This window comes from Coccinella septempunctata, chromosome 4 (assembly GCF_907165205.1).
Source record: "Coccinella septempunctata chromosome 4, icCocSept1.1, whole genome shotgun sequence".
Classification (NCBI taxonomy): domain Eukaryota; kingdom Metazoa; phylum Arthropoda; class Insecta; order Coleoptera; family Coccinellidae; genus Coccinella; species Coccinella septempunctata.
Window position 1 is genome coordinate 3,994,069 of NC_058192.1, and position 17,544 is coordinate 4,011,612.

Sequence of the window (17,544 nt, forward strand, 5' to 3'; positions counted from 1 at the left end):
CTGGCGAAAAAAGAAATTAAAAACCTGCCCGTGTGTTTCTGGAACATACGGGCATTAATGAGGGAGAGCATTCAAAAATACACTCCACAGGAAATTTATTCTGTCCATATCTCATTATTATCATTTATTCATTAAAAAAAAAAAACTGCTGACAAAAAAAACTTATCATCATTACTCGAAAATCTTTTTAATCGAAGCCTTGTTACTCTTATTAGATAATTTTCAGAGATATAGAGATAATATCTATATCTCTGATAATTTTTGATGAAGCTTTATGGTTTTAACCATAGAGTAAGAGTAAAAACTAAAACTCTTTGGTTTATTTGGGTAGTTCATACACCTTGTTTATCGAATCTTTGATCGATTTATGCAGTAGTTCTACTGTTTCATATGTCAACAATTCTAACCTCAAATGAATTAAATTTATAAATATTCAAGATATGAATTAATTTACCAGCATTGATTATATTACTGTTGTTAACTTTTGGTTCTAAGGAGTAGAAATATGGATAAGGTTTTATCACAGAACATAAGAACTGTAAGCACCATTCAATTAATTGCTATTTCTTGTCCACGTTAACCATTCTGAAGGTTTGTAGAGCTCTACTTGATAGCAAATATACTGCCCGAGATGTAACAAAACATGCTCTGAAACAAATAGATGACACCAAAGAATTGAATGCATTCATCACCATAACCCACAAAATAGCTATAGAATCGGCTGATCGTTCATCTGAAAATTATCAGATGAAAAAGCCAAGATCAGAATTAGAGGGAATTCCTATAGCCATCAAAGACAATTTCTGCACCAAAAATGTGAAAACAACTTGTGGTTCTAAAATGTTGGAACATTTCATACCGCCTTATAATGCAACAGTTTGCCAAAGATTATTTGATGCTGGTGCTGTACTTGTTGGCAAAACTAATTTGGATGAATTTGCTATGGGTTCTGGAACTGTAGATTCAATTTATGGTGTAACAAAAAATGTTTGGGGTTCTAGCAAAGGCTCAACAGATTTCTACATAGCAGGAGGAAGCAGTGGTGGGAGTGCTGTTGCTGTAGCTACAGGAAGTTGCTTTGGGTTAGGATCGCTGTATTTTATCTATATATTAATGCGAAAAGGATGTTGATTTTGTATATGTAAGTGTTTATTTTTCCATTTCAAGGGCTTTTGGTTCTGACACTGGAGGATCTACAAGAAATCCTGCTTCATATTGTGGATTAGTTGGGTTGAAACCAACTTATGGCCTTATATCTAGACTAGGACTTATTCCATTAGTAAACTCAATGGATGTACCAGGAATTTTAACGAGAACAGTAGATGACTGTGTCTCTCTTCTTAATGCAACTGCTGGTCCTGATCCTAAAGATTCAACTTGTATAACAAAACCTTACACTAAATTAAGGTAGAGGTAAATGAAGCTGCTATTATGGCGACAAGAGTAATTCATATCTTGGATTATGTAGAGCTTCAGGTTTTTTTATTGACCTCACTGCATTTTTATCAGTAGAGATTATTTCTCTTTGTGGGTTACTTAGAGTATGCCAATTTCAGAATCCCACCAGCTGATAAACTCTCTATTAAAAACTTGAAAATCGGAATCCCAAAAGAATACGCTTGTGAGTATTTAGACAATGAAGTACTGCATACTTGGAATGAAATTGCTTCATTTCTTGAAAATTCTGGCGCGCATGTAATAGAGGTATTAACAAAATTGCTGAATTTGAAAAACTTCTTTTGACTGTATGTCTTATAGGTGGAAATGCCTCATACTGAATTAAGTATTGTATGCTATTCTATTTTGAACCAATGTGAAGTTGCCAGCAACATGGCAAGATATGATGGTGTGCAATATGGCTTTCGAGCAAATGAAGAAACCTCTACTGAAAAACTCTATGCTAAGACGAGAAGTATTGGTTTCAATGATGTTGTTAAGCATAGGATATTAACTGGAAATTATTTCCTTTTGACCAGGTGAGTTAGTGAAAAATTCAGTTAAGTGGGATGATTTCTATCCTTATTTCACTTTTTCAGAAATTATGAGAGGTACTTCGAAAAAGCTCTGAAATTGAGGAGATTGATAGCCACAGATTTCGATAATGTTTTTGAAAAGGTTCAAATCTTATTAACTCCAACAACATTGACCACAGCACCGCTTTATAGCGAATTCATAACAAAATCTAACAGTGAACAATGCAGTCAGCAAGATTACTGTACTCAACCGGCTAATATGGCTGGTAAGGTTCATATTTGATTCTCTAATGTAGTTTTTATTCATTATAGCAACCTATCAAACAATTTTTTTACAGGAATTCCTGCTGTTTCTATTCCAATCAAGTTATCTAGTGCAGGACTCCCAATAAGTTTACAACTGATGGGAAGAAATTTCAGTGAACCCACATTATTGGCATTAGCAAAATTCATTGAAAATGAAGTAAAATTTCCTCACATTGTGGAAAAAATATTATGAATTAGTTCAACATTGTCTAGTGTTACTTTTTACGTTCTCTAATACTTTATAACGAATGAACAAGATACGACTGCCCAAAAAAATTTTTGGAGGAATAAAGTTTTATTTGTTATTCGTTCTGTTTTGTTCATTTCACTTAACCTAACCTAAAAGTTGATGAGAGTCAAAAGAGTTCGAAAATTCTGAAAAAATACTGAATTTAAATGGAATCATTCACAATATTGCTAAAACCTGCACAAAGTATCATGTTGTCCAATTACCTAAGAAAAAATTGTTTCAAGAATCAACGGGCATTATTGAGCCTTTCAGCCAAAGTCAAAAAGTTTCCTGATGCCTTGAAAATGAATGCTTGGCAAATACACAGTTATGAAGAAGATTTACAATTATCCTCTACTCGGAAACCATTTCTTCGTTCAGTCGACAGTATTCTAGTGAAAGTGGAGTCTGTATCAGTAAACCCAATTGATTTATACATGAAAGGTATTTGAGACAGCTTCGATACTGATGGAAGTTTGAAATCACTTTAATTTAAGATGGTTATGCAAGGAATGTCCTGAATGTATTCAGAAATGATGAAATGGAACTGCCCCTAACCTTAGGTAGGGATTTTAGTGGCACCATTGTTCGTAAAGGGTTAACAGTTGATGAAAAATATAAGATAGGAGATAAGGTTTATGGTTTCATACCCTTACACAAGCAGGGTTCTTTTGCAGAATATGTTATTGCTGAAAATGGCCATGTTAGTATGTTCAAGGAAAATCTCCTTGAAAAAATAAAATGACTGATTATTTTGTCCAGTTCCGACATCAACCAGATCATCTCAGTCCTGCAGAAAGTGCTTCAATGGTATATGCATCTATGACAGCATGGTCTGCTTTATTTGTAACAGCCGGCTTAGCACTAGGATGTGGAAAGGACAAGAGGATTTTGATATTAGGTGCTTCTGGGGGAGTTGGTACAATGGCTGTTCAATTATTAAAGTCGCAAGGAGTTCATGTAAGATAAACTTATAAAATTATTTTAGCTATTTAGCAACATTTTTTGTTGATTATTCTTTTAGGTAGCAGCAACTTGTGCAACAGATGCAATGTCCCTGGTTAGATCGTTAGGAGCAGATGATGTTTTTGACTATACTCAACCAGATCATATTGAAAAAATTTCTACAAATAGGTGATGATTCAAACCAAAATGGTCTCAAATGCTTCAAGTACTGACTGGTTTGTATTGCAGGTATGACATTATATTGGATTGTGCTAAATTTGGAATAGATAGGGTACCAAATGAATGGAAATTTGGGCAGTATATCACTTTGAATTCACCACTTATATTGAATACAGATGAATATGGTCTAGTAGGTGGTTTGATGAAAAGCACAAGCTCACTTCTGAGCCAGAATATCATGAAACTGAAAGATGGCAAAAGAGTAAAATGGGGCTTCTTTATTCCTAGCAATAGTGGCTTTGAACTAATCGATCGTTTGGCAAAGAATAATCAGGTGAGTTTCATATTCATTATTTATGTGCCTGTTCAATCATGGCCTATGTATAAAAATGTTCTATAGGGCAGTAAGGAATAGTCAAAATTGTTGATTGCTGCTGGTTACTAGCAAAACGTTTCTTAGAACCTGTGTGTGTAATTTGGCCTGCCCTATGGAAACACACAATTTGAAGATTTGTTAGAGTGCCCTTTACAAATCTTTATGAATCAAAATGCAGATCATACGTACATTCAATGTATTTGAGTTGAACTCAATTTTTCTTTTTAGTTGAGACCTGTTATACATAAGGAATTCTCTTTTGAACAACTTCCAACTGCATTGAATGAGGTAAAGAAAGGACATCTAAGGGGGAAGGTTATGATAAATATATAATGAATTTTTATTTTTAATGTTATAGGAATGTTTATAAATCTTAACTTCTGAGTTTAAATTATTTGCTATTTGAGCCTTCTTAATTACATAATTGGAAAATAACACCAATAATATATAATAGGCTGATAAAATAAAAAGATATATTTGACAACATTTGGGTATAATTTATATTTAAGTCCATGGCAAAAAATTACAAAACAATGCTATGCCCACAAGAAAATAAGTCAAGTAATATGAAAGTATGTACTTTTTCTTTGTTGAAAACATTTTGAAATCAGTCATATCACAAAATTTGTCATCATCCATCATATAATAAGCAGAAAACCAATATAGAAGGGGGCTGGATGAGCACAAAAATCGTGTACTCACTTGAATATGTACAAACAATATACAAAATATGGATAGAATTAATCCATGAATTATAAATACATAAATATGAGGATTTTCAAAAATCAAATGTGTTCTTGGAGGAGAAATATCCAAGTTGAATATATCGATAACATTTTTAGGAAAGTTGACCTTGATGTATTTTCTACAATTAACGATGAAAATGATCAATATTGGTGCTGCTAGAAGAAAATTCGGGATTTGTTTGAATTCGTAATAACTGAAAAGTCCCACATTCCAATAATGTTTTTGAACATATGAATAAGCCATTGGCAATCGACTGTTGCACCAGGACTGATTGTGTTTACTGTAGGTGCCTAGCAGTACAAAGTTATTTTCTTTTGCATATGTTTCAACCTGTATTGGTAGATTGACAGTGAAATCCTTACAAAACAAATTGTAACTGAACAATTGGAAAGCATGGAATGGAGACAAACATAATATCATCCCCAAAAATATCAACATCAAGAATGACAGAAAAAGGAAAAACTTTTTGATTATTGAAAATAAAAAAGCACCTTTTATTTGAATGAAAATTCTCAAGAACATACAAGCTAAAATATATAGATAGAATCCCAGATTGAGTACACCATTTGATCTTGTTATTGTACCTAAAGCTATAGGAAGTAAATATAACAAATCTTGTGGTTCAATTCTTCTCCTGAAGTAGGCATACTTCTCATATAGTACTATACAATTCAGCATTGACCAGAATGTTAAACAACTAAAAATACACTCCGTATAAGGAGATGAAAAAAAAACAGAAGCAGGATTCCAACAAAAAAGTATGGCTGAGTAATATGAAAATTTCTCCGAATGGAATTTCCTGCTGAGATCGAATAAAATCAGTGCTGTTTGTACAAAAACTAATAAATTCACAATCATAAAAACCAGTAATATTAGTGAATCCTCGCTAAGGAAGTGGATGAAACTCAAACATTTGGCAAGCGAATTTCCCAGTAGAGGAAAGAGTGGGAAAAAGGCAACAGTATTTTCGTATGTGTAGCCATATTTTGCAATATGCATGAAATACTGTGCATCCCATCTCAAGAAACCCCCAAAAAAATGGCTAACAGCCTTATCCATAAAGGACTCTGTAACATTATCCCTTGGATAGAGGAAAACTCCAGCATCATGATCAGTAATCAGGTGATTGAAAATATATTGCAAAAATATCACTAGGAGCCTTGAAAATAAGGCAGTTTTTATAATACTCTTCCTATAGAGTTTACTCATTTCTATAATCAATATGGGTTTATCACTCCATCACCATTTTCATGTTGCTGATAAATTCGGAGAATTCAATGAAAAATGTCTTCCTTAGGAAATTCAGTAAGAATCCACATGATATATTTAGTCTTATGAAGTGAATTTTGAACAGTGTTTGAATCTTTTTGAAACAGAACAAGATTTTGAGGTTACTGAAAAATGTTAGGTTAGACACATAGACCAGAGACATCGTTGCATAGACTTTTTGTTTTCTTATATGTTAAAAGTAGTTTAAAAGGTTTATGTTCTAGAGAAAAAAATCACATCCACAACAAATTATTAATCTCAATCGTAAAATATCCTCCACATTACTTTTATAAAATGAGGAATATCCTTCCAACTCCCCGTACAGTACAGTACAGTTTTGTCCTTTATCACATTTTACACACTCTCAAGTAGAATTGGCAGTTATTCGAGTATTCAAACTTGATGGAGCATCTGCGACTCCAAAAGCTGAAACGAAGACGTTCACTACGGTGACTAGAAAAATTCCAATGACGGTGTAGTTGTTGATTTTGTTCGCTCTGCATACTTCTTTTTCATCTTTCACGTTGTAAGTGGCGTTCCAAATTAGGAGCACCCCTATAGCAACCTAAAAAAAAGAAATGTAATATGTATGTACTAGTTTAGAGTATAAAATTACATTTTGTGTTATTTGATTCCCTAGATTTTGTGAAACATTAATATCGAGACAGGGAGAAAATTTCAGTCTTTATCTTAGTGCAAGCTTAGATCGGTTATGGCAAGACCACGCTGACAATGCCAAGTCTCGTCTGAATCTTAGATGTCACATTTTAGAGAAAAAGTTGCTTAACAACATTTCGAATAGCTTCAGTTGCACATTCTAGACCTAAACAAGCACTGGTATATTTTATTGCATATCAATTCAAATTCCTGAGGGATATACTGTATTCCTCAGCTACAACGCACTTGTCCTTCAAATGCACATATATTATGCATCATATTCGTTGGCATTATACCGATGTTAAAAAGGGGGAGGAATTTTCAATACCATTAAAAATAGAAAAAATCTAAACGCTCAAACAAAAACAAATTGGAATCACAAAAGCGCATTCAAGGAAGTGCTTTGAAGTTATAGCTTGAAAATTGAATCTTGAAAAATCTTGACCAGCAACTGGAATCTTCGGAATTTTAGTTATCAGGAATCACTTTGGTTCATATTAAACTAACGAGCATTCAAGGAATGTCGATAAGTATAGAATTTTGAAGGCCTATGTTTTGTGCCCAAACGTAGTACTCAAGTTAATTTACTGATTAAAACATGCTGAGAGCCCTATGTTCGAGCATCTAATACCAACATTCAGAATATAGTCTTCTAAGCTATGTGAAAGCAGCAATAAATACCAAATACCAAGTTAATCTGTTTGCTACGGTTCAGACTTAAACTGTTAACCTTTGTGAATATTTGTGGCACTCACCTGCAATATAAGGCTGAGGGCAATGAATATTAAACTGGGATAATAATAAGGGTGTCTGTCAAAACTGTCCATCACGTATCTGAGTTGATTTGCGTTAGCTGAGAATAGCGCCAAGTCCATCATCCCTTGCGCGAGGGTTTTCTTATGTTGGTACACATTAAGATCTGGTATATCTTCGAGAAGAATCCCCGTTCCGATGTCTACCTCATGATGACGATGTCCGGGGAAATCCGATTCTCTAGGAAAATGGGGTATGGACCCGGAGTGCCGCCTCTGGTGGGTGGTGCCATCATTTTCATCCTCTGGGTTCTCCGTTTTGCCCTGATCGTCGTCTTTCGAGTTGATTTCTGGCTGTTCTCTCCGTTCAGTGTTGGTATCATTATTTCTCTTGGTCAAAACTTCGGAATCCGTTGGTTTCTCGTTATCGAAAAATCCGTCATCCACACCGGGATAAGGCTCGTTGACCACTTCCCTGTCGTCGTCTTGTTCGTCGGTTTCCGGCGTGGCCAAGGTGGGCTTGGGGTTCTTCTTGTCCCCCATCAGCGGAGTGGTAGAATTTACTGTTTCCACTTCGAACTCCGGATTGTTGTGCTTGTAGCTGACTGTCGCGGACATTCTTAAGGCTGACCTTGACTTAGGGTTATCTCCACCGCGGCACTCTCGATACACAGTCCGAATTTTTACCGTTTTTCGTCAATAAAAGACGACACAACACTATTGGGATACTGGGAACTTCCAGTCCGTTGACTACCGAGGAAACAAGTTTCTCGAAGATGCGTCCCACAGATCAATTCGAATAAATCTCGACTTTTGCTTCGATGCATCGAACTATTCTTCACAATTAACAACGTGCGCTTAAAGCATTGTCAATTTTAACACTGGTTCATTTAGGATAAATATCTACCGTGAATTATAAGGTGAACGCATGGATGACCGTACAGAAACAATTCTATAACTGAAATGAAAAGTACCTATACCTATTTCCATTTTGTATAATTAGCTTCGCGAGACCACATGGAATGGTTGATGAGTCACGTGGCCCATACGTCATATGTTTATTATCAGGAATTTATCTGGTGCAACTGGAGATTCCTCTTTTTCCGAGCTATAAGGGAAACCCCCGATTTTTTCAGAAACAGCGATTCATCGAATGGAATCAAAATTTTTTTTATTGGTCAACGACCCTGTTTCTTGATGAAAATACCAAAATTTCTTGTCGTGTGGAAATAGAATTTGTATAAAGTCGATTGATTTCTTACCTCTTATTAGTTCTCGATTGTTGGAAGCAAATTTGGAAAAACATGAAGTTTTTGACCCCTTTGGGATGAAAAAAAAATTGTATGACTTACATGGAGGATTTTTTGGTGAACAAATAAGATTCTGCGTGATCATTTTTAGGAAATGAAGAGTTCGAAATTCATGTAACGATGGTTATACGCATATTATTAGAAGTATTTTATATTTTTCTAACTCTTCTTTTTATTTTAATTATGGTTCAGAAGTGGAAGTATGCTTACTAATGGTGATAATGAATTTTTGTGCAAAACTTGTAGATCTTTGTTCTATATGTTTTATTACCGCCCTCCATTACTGCTGTTGGAACAGCTAATTCGAAATCTTATTGATAGCTGAATAATGAAAGTGTGTATAAACTTTCGCAATTTATTCCAACAACAGAGAAGAATTATGGATTATTTTATCAATAACTGCGGATGTTGTTGTTCGGTAAGAAACCTCATTTATCAATATATTGCGGCAGGATGTAATATCCAAATGAAATGACAAGGTTTTTTTATCTAATCATCATATTACACATTGTCTTTTATAATCTCGTAATGAGATTAAAAACAATGAAGAAAACTAACTGATCTTAGTTTAAGCATATCATTGAACTTGTTTACAGAAGTTTATTTATTGCTTTAGTAAGGAATTCAGTGGAATTTTTGAAACAATGCTGAATTGAATCATGTTCAAAAAAATATGTCCTGTTCAAAATCGTATTCCCACATTGAAATTACCTTTTATTCTACAAGGATATAAAGTCAACGTCCATAATGGGCTCATGCCTGTCTTGTTTTCTTGTTTACATCAAGAGAAGAGAATATTGCTTGGGTACAATGGAAAAAGGCATTGCTTCTATACCGAGTACATATTTGGGTTTTCATAGACACCCTGTATATACAACTATATATGCCTTTAATTTAAGGAATAACCCTTGTACCTTTTGTCCTTTTGTCTCATATAGAAACCTATCAGATTTTTTTGCAATTCAATATATTCCGAGCGATAAAAAGATCCAGGTGACCTAGATGGTCATGGCACACATTCTCTCGGAAGAATTATGGTGGGCAGGTAGGTTCGTATTTTATGCCGCTGAAGAGAAAACCAGAAACTACCTACCGCGATAATGTGCATCAAATGCATTTCTGGTTTCACGCTCGACAACTTCACATATGGTTGCTTGTGAAAATCAGAAAAGGACCAGGCATGATTCAAATTGTTAATATCTAACTTTAACATCTGAAATAAAGGAAACTAAAATTTCTAACGACATCAGATAATATTGAATTAATCTTCATTTATCCCTAAGAATGACCGATGATTTCTATCCTATACCTATATCACGATGTTCCCAGTTAAATAACAGGTTTCTTGGCTCATTGGTTAAGACCGACTAACTGATGCAAATTTTATTTCAATTCCGATTTCAAAAAGTACAAGTTGCAATAGGTACTTCGAAGTCTTTTTTATTCAATTCTGACATAGAAAAGTTGGTTTATGGACTTTTTTAGAAGTCGTGAAACTTTGCATGAAATTCCCAGCGTTAAACTGCACATCAACACTATGAACAAATACGTACTGCAGAACACCAACAAAAAAAATGCAGTTCTATTCAGGAACCGCACAACCAATTAACATCCTCAACTATAACTTTACTATTACTGGTTTATCATTAACATGGACCTTTTTTATTGAAAACGAAGTAAACGGAACTATCACCTACATTTTCAAGTAGCAACGCCGTCTACGATAGGCGGGTACTTTGAAAAAATCATCGGCGTGTAATAGGTTCTTCCCTCCGAGCTATAGGCTTTATCTATAAATTCTTTTTACATGTCTCTCAGTGGTAGTGCGAAGCTGGTATCAAAAATGGTAAGTGTAAATGTAGAGCTTGTGATTGTGCTTGTTCGGGTAATGGAGCATCTTTGTTTAGATCTGATATGTATCAAACATCTCAATGAATTTAGAAATATTCTTCGATTTTCATAAGTATAAACAATGTGTGAACATCCTTTCCTGAATTTGAATGAATCATCAAAATTCAAGACATATTTTTGAAATGAAATGAACGCATACTCATGTGTACCTACCTATAAACGATATAGATCTACAAATAAAGAAAGTTTTAAAATATTTTTTTCCGATTATAGTTACTTAGTCTAGTTTTTGTGTTAATATCAATATCGACTAATAATTCTTCTAGGGTTTTTTACAAAGCTTGACTGTCGTCCTCATACTCATCAACAGTTTGAAAGCAAGGACCTTACTTGGACCTCTTACAAATCTAAAAGATATATCTAAAAATGATAGTGACGGAGCCAGCGATGAAGCAAATGATGTTTCATTAAAAGAACCATACGTTTCAGAGGAATCTGTGGAAGATATCCAAAGTGGATTATTTCCGGTGAAACTTGAGAGACCATCCGAAAACAACATCCATCTCATAGCCCATACTCAGCAGGATGGAAATGCCATTCATTTCCTTCCCACACAACAAAATGATCCGAAAATTCTCGAGAAAACAATTGAGCAGGCTGAGTTCGAACAAGGAAAATCACCAGAACGCCTTTTATCTCCGATATTAATAAGAGAAGATTCCCCAGATCAAGTCTTCGCATTAAAACAGGATGTGTATTCTTCGATGAAAGAAGTTCAACCATTACTGGTACAAGAAACATTACCATCTTTATCCAAGGAAGTTGAATCAAAACACTTGAAAGGAATCGCTCCTGAATATAATCAAGACAGTTTTCAGCCTCTTCCAGCCATCAAGCAGGAGATCGAATCTCTACAATTATCAGATTGTATCAAAAAATTACAAAGTTTCTTCCCCAACACGTTAACCAATCTAGGGGATGTCCTTTCAACGCACGAACACGATACTTTACCACCATTGCCTAATCCAATGGGAGATATAAAAACCGAGCAATTGGAAACGTTTGAAAAGGGCAATCTTGGCGAACTTCATGAGCCTTTACCGCCAACTTTGACCCAAGTGAAACTTCCAGATCAATCTCTCATGCCGATTAAAGATTCACCGACCATTCCTCCGGTACCAAATCCAGATCATGTTCTTTCTTCGCAAACGTCTGATGGCAAAGTTCTTGCAGAAGCTCCTTTGCCCATTACTGAAGAACATTTTCCAGCTCCTGTAGTTCCTTCAGGGCCATATCCTGCCGAAGTTTCTATTTTGAAGGAAATACCTGTTGCTCATGTGGCTGAGCCTCTCCCACCTCTACGAAATGGTGTTTTTACTGCCAAATATCCGACTTCGCTAGAGCACAAAGTACAGTTACCTATGGGTTCTCCGTATATAACTGCTAGTTAATATTTTCAGCAAATAAATAAAAACGATCTGAAATTATTTTCGGAATATTTCGTATCAAAATTATTTGAACGATGTGTATCTTCTTGGAGATGTCATAAAATTGAAAAATCATCTAGTTTTGATTGTCACTAATTTCATTGTTCAAAGGTTGCGAGTGTTTAAGGCTTTATAATATGATAATGTCATTATTTATTTTGTGAGGATCATGAAAATGAATAAACTATTTTCTTGAAGATAATGTGTTTGTTTTTTTTCACAATTCGGCTTATAATAATCCTTAGTAAAATTAAACGAAACACGTTTTATTGTCCATATTTTAATCAGATCTAAAATTCCACTTCAATGCATAAGTATGTACACAAATAAATTTACATTTAGTGTAGCCATATGATCGAGTTTTTCTCAATTTTGCAAGAACCTCTGGCTCATTGACTTCCATTAGTCTGACTAGTATTTGTAATGAACTGAGAGACTTCTAATAAGAGTTCATTCTCAACGACTATTTTTTTTAAATAGTTTTCGACAGAATTCAAACGATTAAATTAAATATTACAGCTGTGAAAACTTGGGTGATATGGCTACAGCATATCTATAAAAATAGATAAAAGTGATCCATGAAAAATTATACTAGAAAAATGGTTAATAATAATAGATCAGTGCAATTTTCCAAGTTCGAATTTCCTTTGTATAAGACGTGTAGTATGAAAGAAGAAGGAATCAAGTAGTCCTGCAACTGTGAAAATGCCTCCTATGATAGCACATACATTAGTTAAAAAATGTCCTAGGGATCTCTCTTTTTCTGTATATTTCACCATCAAAGGGGATAGTTCATACTGAAAAAAAATCCCTGGCATTCCCGACTCACCATTCATTATTGAAATCACTTTTTTGTGTTTAGTAACTGAGAATTGATTGGAATTAATAACTTCACCCTTTTTATTCGAATATTGTGTTGGTACTATTTTTATATAATACTGGAACATGGTAGCACCTGTAAGAAAAATATTACAAGAGGTGATGTCCTTGTTGTGCAAGAAACGACGTGTATGTGAGATTTTTAATGAAAATTTAAGACGGAAAAAGATTCCAAGCAAGCGAATCTAAATGCGAGCTCTTTACACAAAAAATCAACCGGAACTGACTTCTTGTCCCTGTATTTAGCAAATAGGAAAATTCTATTCTTATTTTTTTTTTGTATTATTTGTTGGAAAATACTTTCGATTGTAAAATAATGTAAAAAGAACTGATATGCGTGAAGAGAAAGAGTCCCCCTTGCTTCCCATGACGAGCCGCCAATGGTTACTTATGACATTTCAAAGTGCCCATAGAAAGAAATAGACAAGACAATCAAGACATAGAACATAAAAGCCATGAATTTATACCAAATTTGATAGCAGGAAATTAATGTGAATCGTTTTAAGTAAAACCTTGTTAGTTTGAAATACACCCAAGGAAATTTCAGTTCGTAAATAGCACATCACAATTATCTATTTTTTTTGTAAAACAAAAGACAAAGTAAGTAACTTCTTGAGACTTTTAAATTTGAGGTTATGTTGGAAAGGAAGTTGCGGCAATGATTCGAAAACTTTTTCTGTTTAATAGGTGAAATAATGCCTGCAGTACCTGGAAGTATGTATCAAGGGCAAGGCCCTTCATGTATTGACAAAATGAAAATGGGATTTTACTTAGGTTTTGCTGTTGGCATAGCAAGCGGTGCACTCTTTGGTGGCTTCTCTGCGCTGAGGTAAGTTCATATATAGAGGAGTCACTATTAAACTGATCAGCAGAACAATTAATTTACCTTAGCTAATAATTCTTCATTATAACCGAATCAAGAATTCTGAATGTAAATGATATGTCTATTACAGAGGTGGTCTAAGGGGACGAGAATTAGTAAATACTGTTGGTAAAGTAATGTTGCAAGGAGGAGGTTCCTTCGGAACATTCTTAGCAATTGGTTCTGGATTACGTTGTTAGAGCATTAGGCTACTTTGATATAATCCTGATTAGATCTTACATAGATTTTTTGTGTAATTTATATAAAAAAATATATCACTTTTCTTTTTCTGAAGAGTGTTTCCATAATATAATTAAATTTATCATTGAATTACCTTCCTCTGCCAATCCCATTGTGTCTTTCAAAGGATCATGCGTCTCGCTCATGATTCTTTCTCCAAAACTCAAATGCCTTATTTTATGTGTAGTATTAAATTCTGTTGAAGAAAAAGGTTGCACATCATGAACATGCACATGATTTATACTGAAACTTTTTCCTGGTGCTATGTGAAAACTACCACTAACTCTGTTGACAACAATTGTCCCATATATCTGACATCCTTGCTTGAAGGCCTCCTTCAATTTCTCATCTATTTTTTCATCTTTACACTGCGTTATATTTTCTGGATTAACTGGAAAAGCCCATTGTTGCTCCCTGTATGCAGCCCTAACCTCATCACAAGTATTGCAGCACCTAAGCAGCAATGAATAATTATAAATAAATAAGTATAGAAACCAGTATAAAACTATTATAACATGTATAGTACCTGTTTGAATCTCGGGCTGCACCATAACAACTACCACATTTCGTTTCATTCACTACTGCTACCTGAAATGAAAATCGACTGAAGATGAAGTCAGATTATAGACATTTAGATAACATGTTTGGATTGTTCCCAGCATATCTTCTGTTAATTTTACTTCTGAACCTACTTCATTTTTATTCTTAATTGTTATGTCTTCTTTTTTTGGTGTGTCAATAGGTTGACCATTCAAATCTAGTCGTCTCTTGTAAATATTATGGTCTATTTCAAGATGCTGTTCCCCTGATGAATCCATTGCATCTAATGCTAAAACTAATTGTTTCATTAGTATTCACAAAATACCTTCAGTTTTTAACATACAATCACAGGAAACTTGTGGGACAATTATATCAAGATTTATCTGTATATTAGGACTTCTTGATGTATCTACAAACAACTCCTCTGATATATTTGGTGTCATATAGTCCATAAACTCGACGAAGAATAGAATTAACATGAGTATAATACTGAGAACCGAAACTGAAAAAGATCATTTCAAAAACTAACTTATTAGCAACCATTACAGCAACTCACTAGTTGCACCCCCAAAGGTTTGGATTCGAGCATCTTCTAAAGGTTTTGGATATGCGTCGAAATTCCTCAATTTTTCGAAAACTTTGAACATTTCGAAACTAAATCATGGAATTTTTAATTGCAATATGACCGGTTCGTTTGAACTGGTGACGTTACCAAACGGGATTTGTGTTTTGTTGTTGTTATGTGAACTTACTTCAAGATGACATTTATTCTGCTACGTTTAAACTACTGGAAGTGGGAACTAAAATTATTTAGGGCTCGGAATCACTCAGAACTGTTTTCTCTGGTTAACAATTCCATGGGCGTAGTTGAGAGGGATTCCATACGGATACCTATTTCAAAATTTAATATTGAGGGTTGGCTTATGCTTGCCGGTTATTTTTTTATGCTATTTTGAGGGATTGTATGTCCCATATAGCATAACAAAAATAAGACGAATATTAATTTGAAGTAACTTTATTAAAGCGTCTTGCAAAATAGGCGAATTCACCCATGACTTCTGAAATATAATTCTTATCATTAAAAGAAAATATGTGTAATCCAGCAAAATCCTCCACATTTTCATCAAGAACCATTTCACCAATTTCCCTGAACAGATTTCTGAAGAAAGGTTCGAAGTTCTGCGACAACTCATCACGGAATCTGAACAATTCATTCTCCACTGAAACGTTGCATTTCTTCAGAGTATTAAGCTGATTAGTAGACCTTAGTAAGAAGGTTCCCGCCACAATAGGTATAGAAATATTAAAATTTTTACACATTTTCTGAAAATCAGATAGGACTCTTTTATCCAAGCAACCTTGTGTTAAAATAAAATCTGCTCCCTTGGAAACCTGTTGGAATAAAAGATACGAGTATTCTTTATTACAATAATATAAAAATGATATCAGTACCAGATAGGTCCTGGGAAATGAGATTAATTTCCGAATTGTTTAAAAATTCTTGAAAAATTTTTATCTTACTTCTATCCAAAATAAAGTCTAGCCACTACTTCCCGTAAAACAGCTGACTAGAACCAAAAAATATTAAAATCATAAACTGTGGAAAGTTGGCACATAGGTTCTCTTAGGTATCTTCCTCAACACCTTTATAATTATTACACCTTTTTTTTATTATTTCATACCCTGAATGAGTTTAAAGAGAAGCTGTAAACACCATAATTTCAACATGTAAGAAGGAACACTGGCATAGGTGGTAATTTTTTACAAGTACAACAACTAATTTAATACCCAATCAATTCCAAGTAAATTTTTCATCTAGGAAGAGCCACATTGTTAGTATAATTTGAGGTACTGATATGTTAGTTGATTTATATGAAATAAGCTGTTTTGTAGGATCATAATGGAATTTTTCATATACTTTAAAATGATTTCAAGTAGTTTGTTTACTATTTTTCTTCTCAAATTAATCTTTTCATTATGAAATGATTTTAATTTGAAATATGTATTGAATATTGCTCCAAAATATGGATTAGGTACTGAAAAAGTTAAGTATGAAAAATTCTCAACCTAAACAAAACGAACAAAAGCGGAAAACAGCATATGATGAATTATGTGTACACAAAAATTAATATTGACCTTCAATCTCAAAAATTCCAATTCCTGATTCATGTCACGTGAACGTGGATGCTTTTGGGGATATCCAGTAACTCCAATGGTGAAAAAATTTTCAAAATTCTCCTTTATGAATTCAACAAAATGACTTGTATAAGGGAAGTCCATTTCAGAAAGATCTTTCTCCGTAACGTATTTTGATTCTACATAAACAATTTACCTAATAATAGTTTCAGAAACACTGAATTAATATTAAACTTACCTCCTTCAAGGGCTAATATATTTCGTATACCAATATGTCTTATGTACATCAAAATATTCATAGCTGATACTTTATTCAAGTTTCTACAGGCAATGTGAAGAAGAACGGTTATTTTCCTCGAAATAAGTTCTTCGGCTAATTTTATAGCTGGAATATTTTTTGCAGAGAATCCTTCAAAATTACCTATCCAAGATATTGCGACGAAATCCATTAGCATTGTGGGTAATGTGTCCAAATCAATCGTCTCATTTGAATTTACTTCTAAGGACATGGATTTTTTTGAATTGAAAATTGCGGTAAGACTTTTCTGATCTGTTGTAAGGGTCGAATCCATTTTGAAATGTTGAAATTATTTCCTGAACTGAAGAATTATTGAAACGTGATAACTGTAGTCGAATAATCCTGAAAAACGAATAAATTTCAACACTATCGAAAATATTAGAGAGGGTAGAGAATGAAGAATATTCAAAAAATACAACCAGAAAACAAAAATCCTTTTTTTTTACAGAAAGTTGAACTGCCATGCGCCCATGCCATCCAGAGATTCCTCGTTTTGCCTTCTTCCAT

At 34.0% G+C, this 17,544-nt stretch overlaps 8 protein-coding genes across 12 annotated transcripts; 4 read left to right on the forward strand and 4 right to left on the reverse strand.

Annotated features, from left to right (window-relative positions):
- Window positions 1–376: 376 nt before the first annotated feature.
- LOC123311312 (glutamyl-tRNA(Gln) amidotransferase subunit A, mitochondrial) lies at window positions 377–2,584 on the forward strand. Of its 2 annotated transcripts, none has more exons than XM_044895205.1 (7): window positions 377–538; window positions 592–1,082; window positions 1,168–1,407; window positions 1,557–1,704; window positions 1,759–1,976; window positions 2,037–2,239; window positions 2,312–2,584. In XM_044895205.1, the coding sequence occupies exons 1-7, from the start codon at window positions 506–508 to the stop codon at window positions 2,470–2,472; spliced, it is 1,494 nt and encodes a 497-aa protein (XP_044751140.1). In that variant the 5' UTR covers window positions 377–505; the 3' UTR covers window positions 2,473–2,584. The 2 variants fall into 2 exon arrangements, with proteins under 2 accessions (XP_044751140.1, XP_044751141.1); XM_044895206.1 differs by having other exon boundaries at window positions 387–538; window positions 600–1,082.
- Window positions 2,583–4,406, forward strand: LOC123311314 (reticulon-4-interacting protein 1 homolog, mitochondrial-like). The gene is made up of 6 exons (XM_044895208.1): window positions 2,583–2,952; window positions 3,006–3,211; window positions 3,271–3,468; window positions 3,533–3,642; window positions 3,703–3,967; window positions 4,238–4,406. The coding sequence occupies exons 1-6, from the start codon at window positions 2,676–2,678 to the stop codon at window positions 4,340–4,342; spliced, it is 1,161 nt and encodes a 386-aa protein (XP_044751143.1). The 5' UTR covers window positions 2,583–2,675; the 3' UTR covers window positions 4,343–4,406.
- Window positions 4,407–4,465: 59 nt separating this feature from the next.
- On the reverse strand, window positions 4,466–6,223 carry LOC123311313 (GPI mannosyltransferase 2). Its single transcript, XM_044895207.1, has one exon. The coding sequence runs from the start codon at window positions 5,963–5,965 to the stop codon at window positions 4,514–4,516; it is 1,452 nt and encodes a 483-aa protein (XP_044751142.1). The 5' UTR covers window positions 5,966–6,223; the 3' UTR covers window positions 4,466–4,513.
- Window positions 6,224–6,359: 136 nt separating this feature from the next.
- On the reverse strand, window positions 6,360–8,500 carry LOC123311120 (ninjurin-A-like). The gene is made up of 2 exons (XM_044894906.1): window positions 7,438–8,500; window positions 6,360–6,590 (listed from the first exon to the last, which is right to left on the reverse strand). The coding sequence occupies exons 1-2, from the start codon at window positions 8,050–8,052 to the stop codon at window positions 6,390–6,392; spliced, it is 816 nt and encodes a 271-aa protein (XP_044750841.1). The 5' UTR covers window positions 8,053–8,500; the 3' UTR covers window positions 6,360–6,389.
- Window positions 8,501–10,286: 1,786 nt separating this feature from the next.
- On the forward strand, window positions 10,287–12,242 carry LOC123311754. The gene is made up of 2 exons (XM_044895830.1): window positions 10,287–10,590; window positions 10,922–12,242. Exons 1-2 carry the CDS (start codon window positions 10,552–10,554, stop codon window positions 12,044–12,046), a joined length of 1,164 nt encoding a protein of 387 aa, XP_044751765.1. The 5' UTR covers window positions 10,287–10,551; the 3' UTR covers window positions 12,047–12,242.
- Window positions 12,243–12,346: 104 nt separating this feature from the next.
- On the reverse strand, window positions 12,347–15,367 carry LOC123310862 (endoplasmic reticulum-Golgi intermediate compartment protein 3). The gene is made up of 6 exons (XM_044894543.1): window positions 15,160–15,367; window positions 14,947–15,105; window positions 14,756–14,898; window positions 14,590–14,651; window positions 14,158–14,516; window positions 12,347–13,037 (listed from the first exon to the last, which is right to left on the reverse strand). Exons 1-6 carry the CDS (start codon window positions 15,248–15,250, stop codon window positions 12,700–12,702), a joined length of 1,152 nt encoding a protein of 383 aa, XP_044750478.1. The 5' UTR covers window positions 15,251–15,367; the 3' UTR covers window positions 12,347–12,699.
- Window positions 13,379–14,117, forward strand: LOC123310866 (reactive oxygen species modulator 1). Its single transcript, XM_044894549.1, has 3 exons — window positions 13,379–13,561; window positions 13,649–13,790; window positions 13,915–14,117. The coding sequence occupies exons 2-3, from the start codon at window positions 13,657–13,659 to the stop codon at window positions 14,021–14,023; spliced, it is 243 nt and encodes an 80-aa protein (XP_044750484.1). The 5' UTR covers window positions 13,379–13,561; window positions 13,649–13,656; the 3' UTR covers window positions 14,024–14,117.
- Window positions 15,368–15,585: 218 nt separating the features above from the next.
- On the reverse strand, window positions 15,586–17,519 carry LOC123310865 (5,10-methylenetetrahydrofolate reductase-like). 4 transcript variants are annotated; one of them, XM_044894546.1, is made up of 4 exons: window positions 17,457–17,515; window positions 16,978–17,379; window positions 16,740–16,918; window positions 15,586–15,995 (listed from the first exon to the last, which is right to left on the reverse strand). In XM_044894546.1, exons 2-4 carry the CDS (start codon window positions 17,309–17,311, stop codon window positions 15,603–15,605), a joined length of 906 nt encoding a protein of 301 aa, XP_044750481.1. In that variant the 5' UTR covers window positions 17,312–17,379; window positions 17,457–17,515; the 3' UTR covers window positions 15,586–15,602. The 4 variants fall into 4 exon arrangements, 3 of the variants coding, with proteins under 3 accessions (XP_044750481.1, XP_044750480.1, XP_044750482.1); XR_006537403.1 differs by adding an exon at window positions 16,056–16,171 and having other exon boundaries at window positions 15,854–15,995; window positions 16,978–17,518; XM_044894545.1 differs by having other exon boundaries at window positions 16,978–17,519.
- Between the last annotated feature and the right edge of the window lie 25 nt (window positions 17,520–17,544).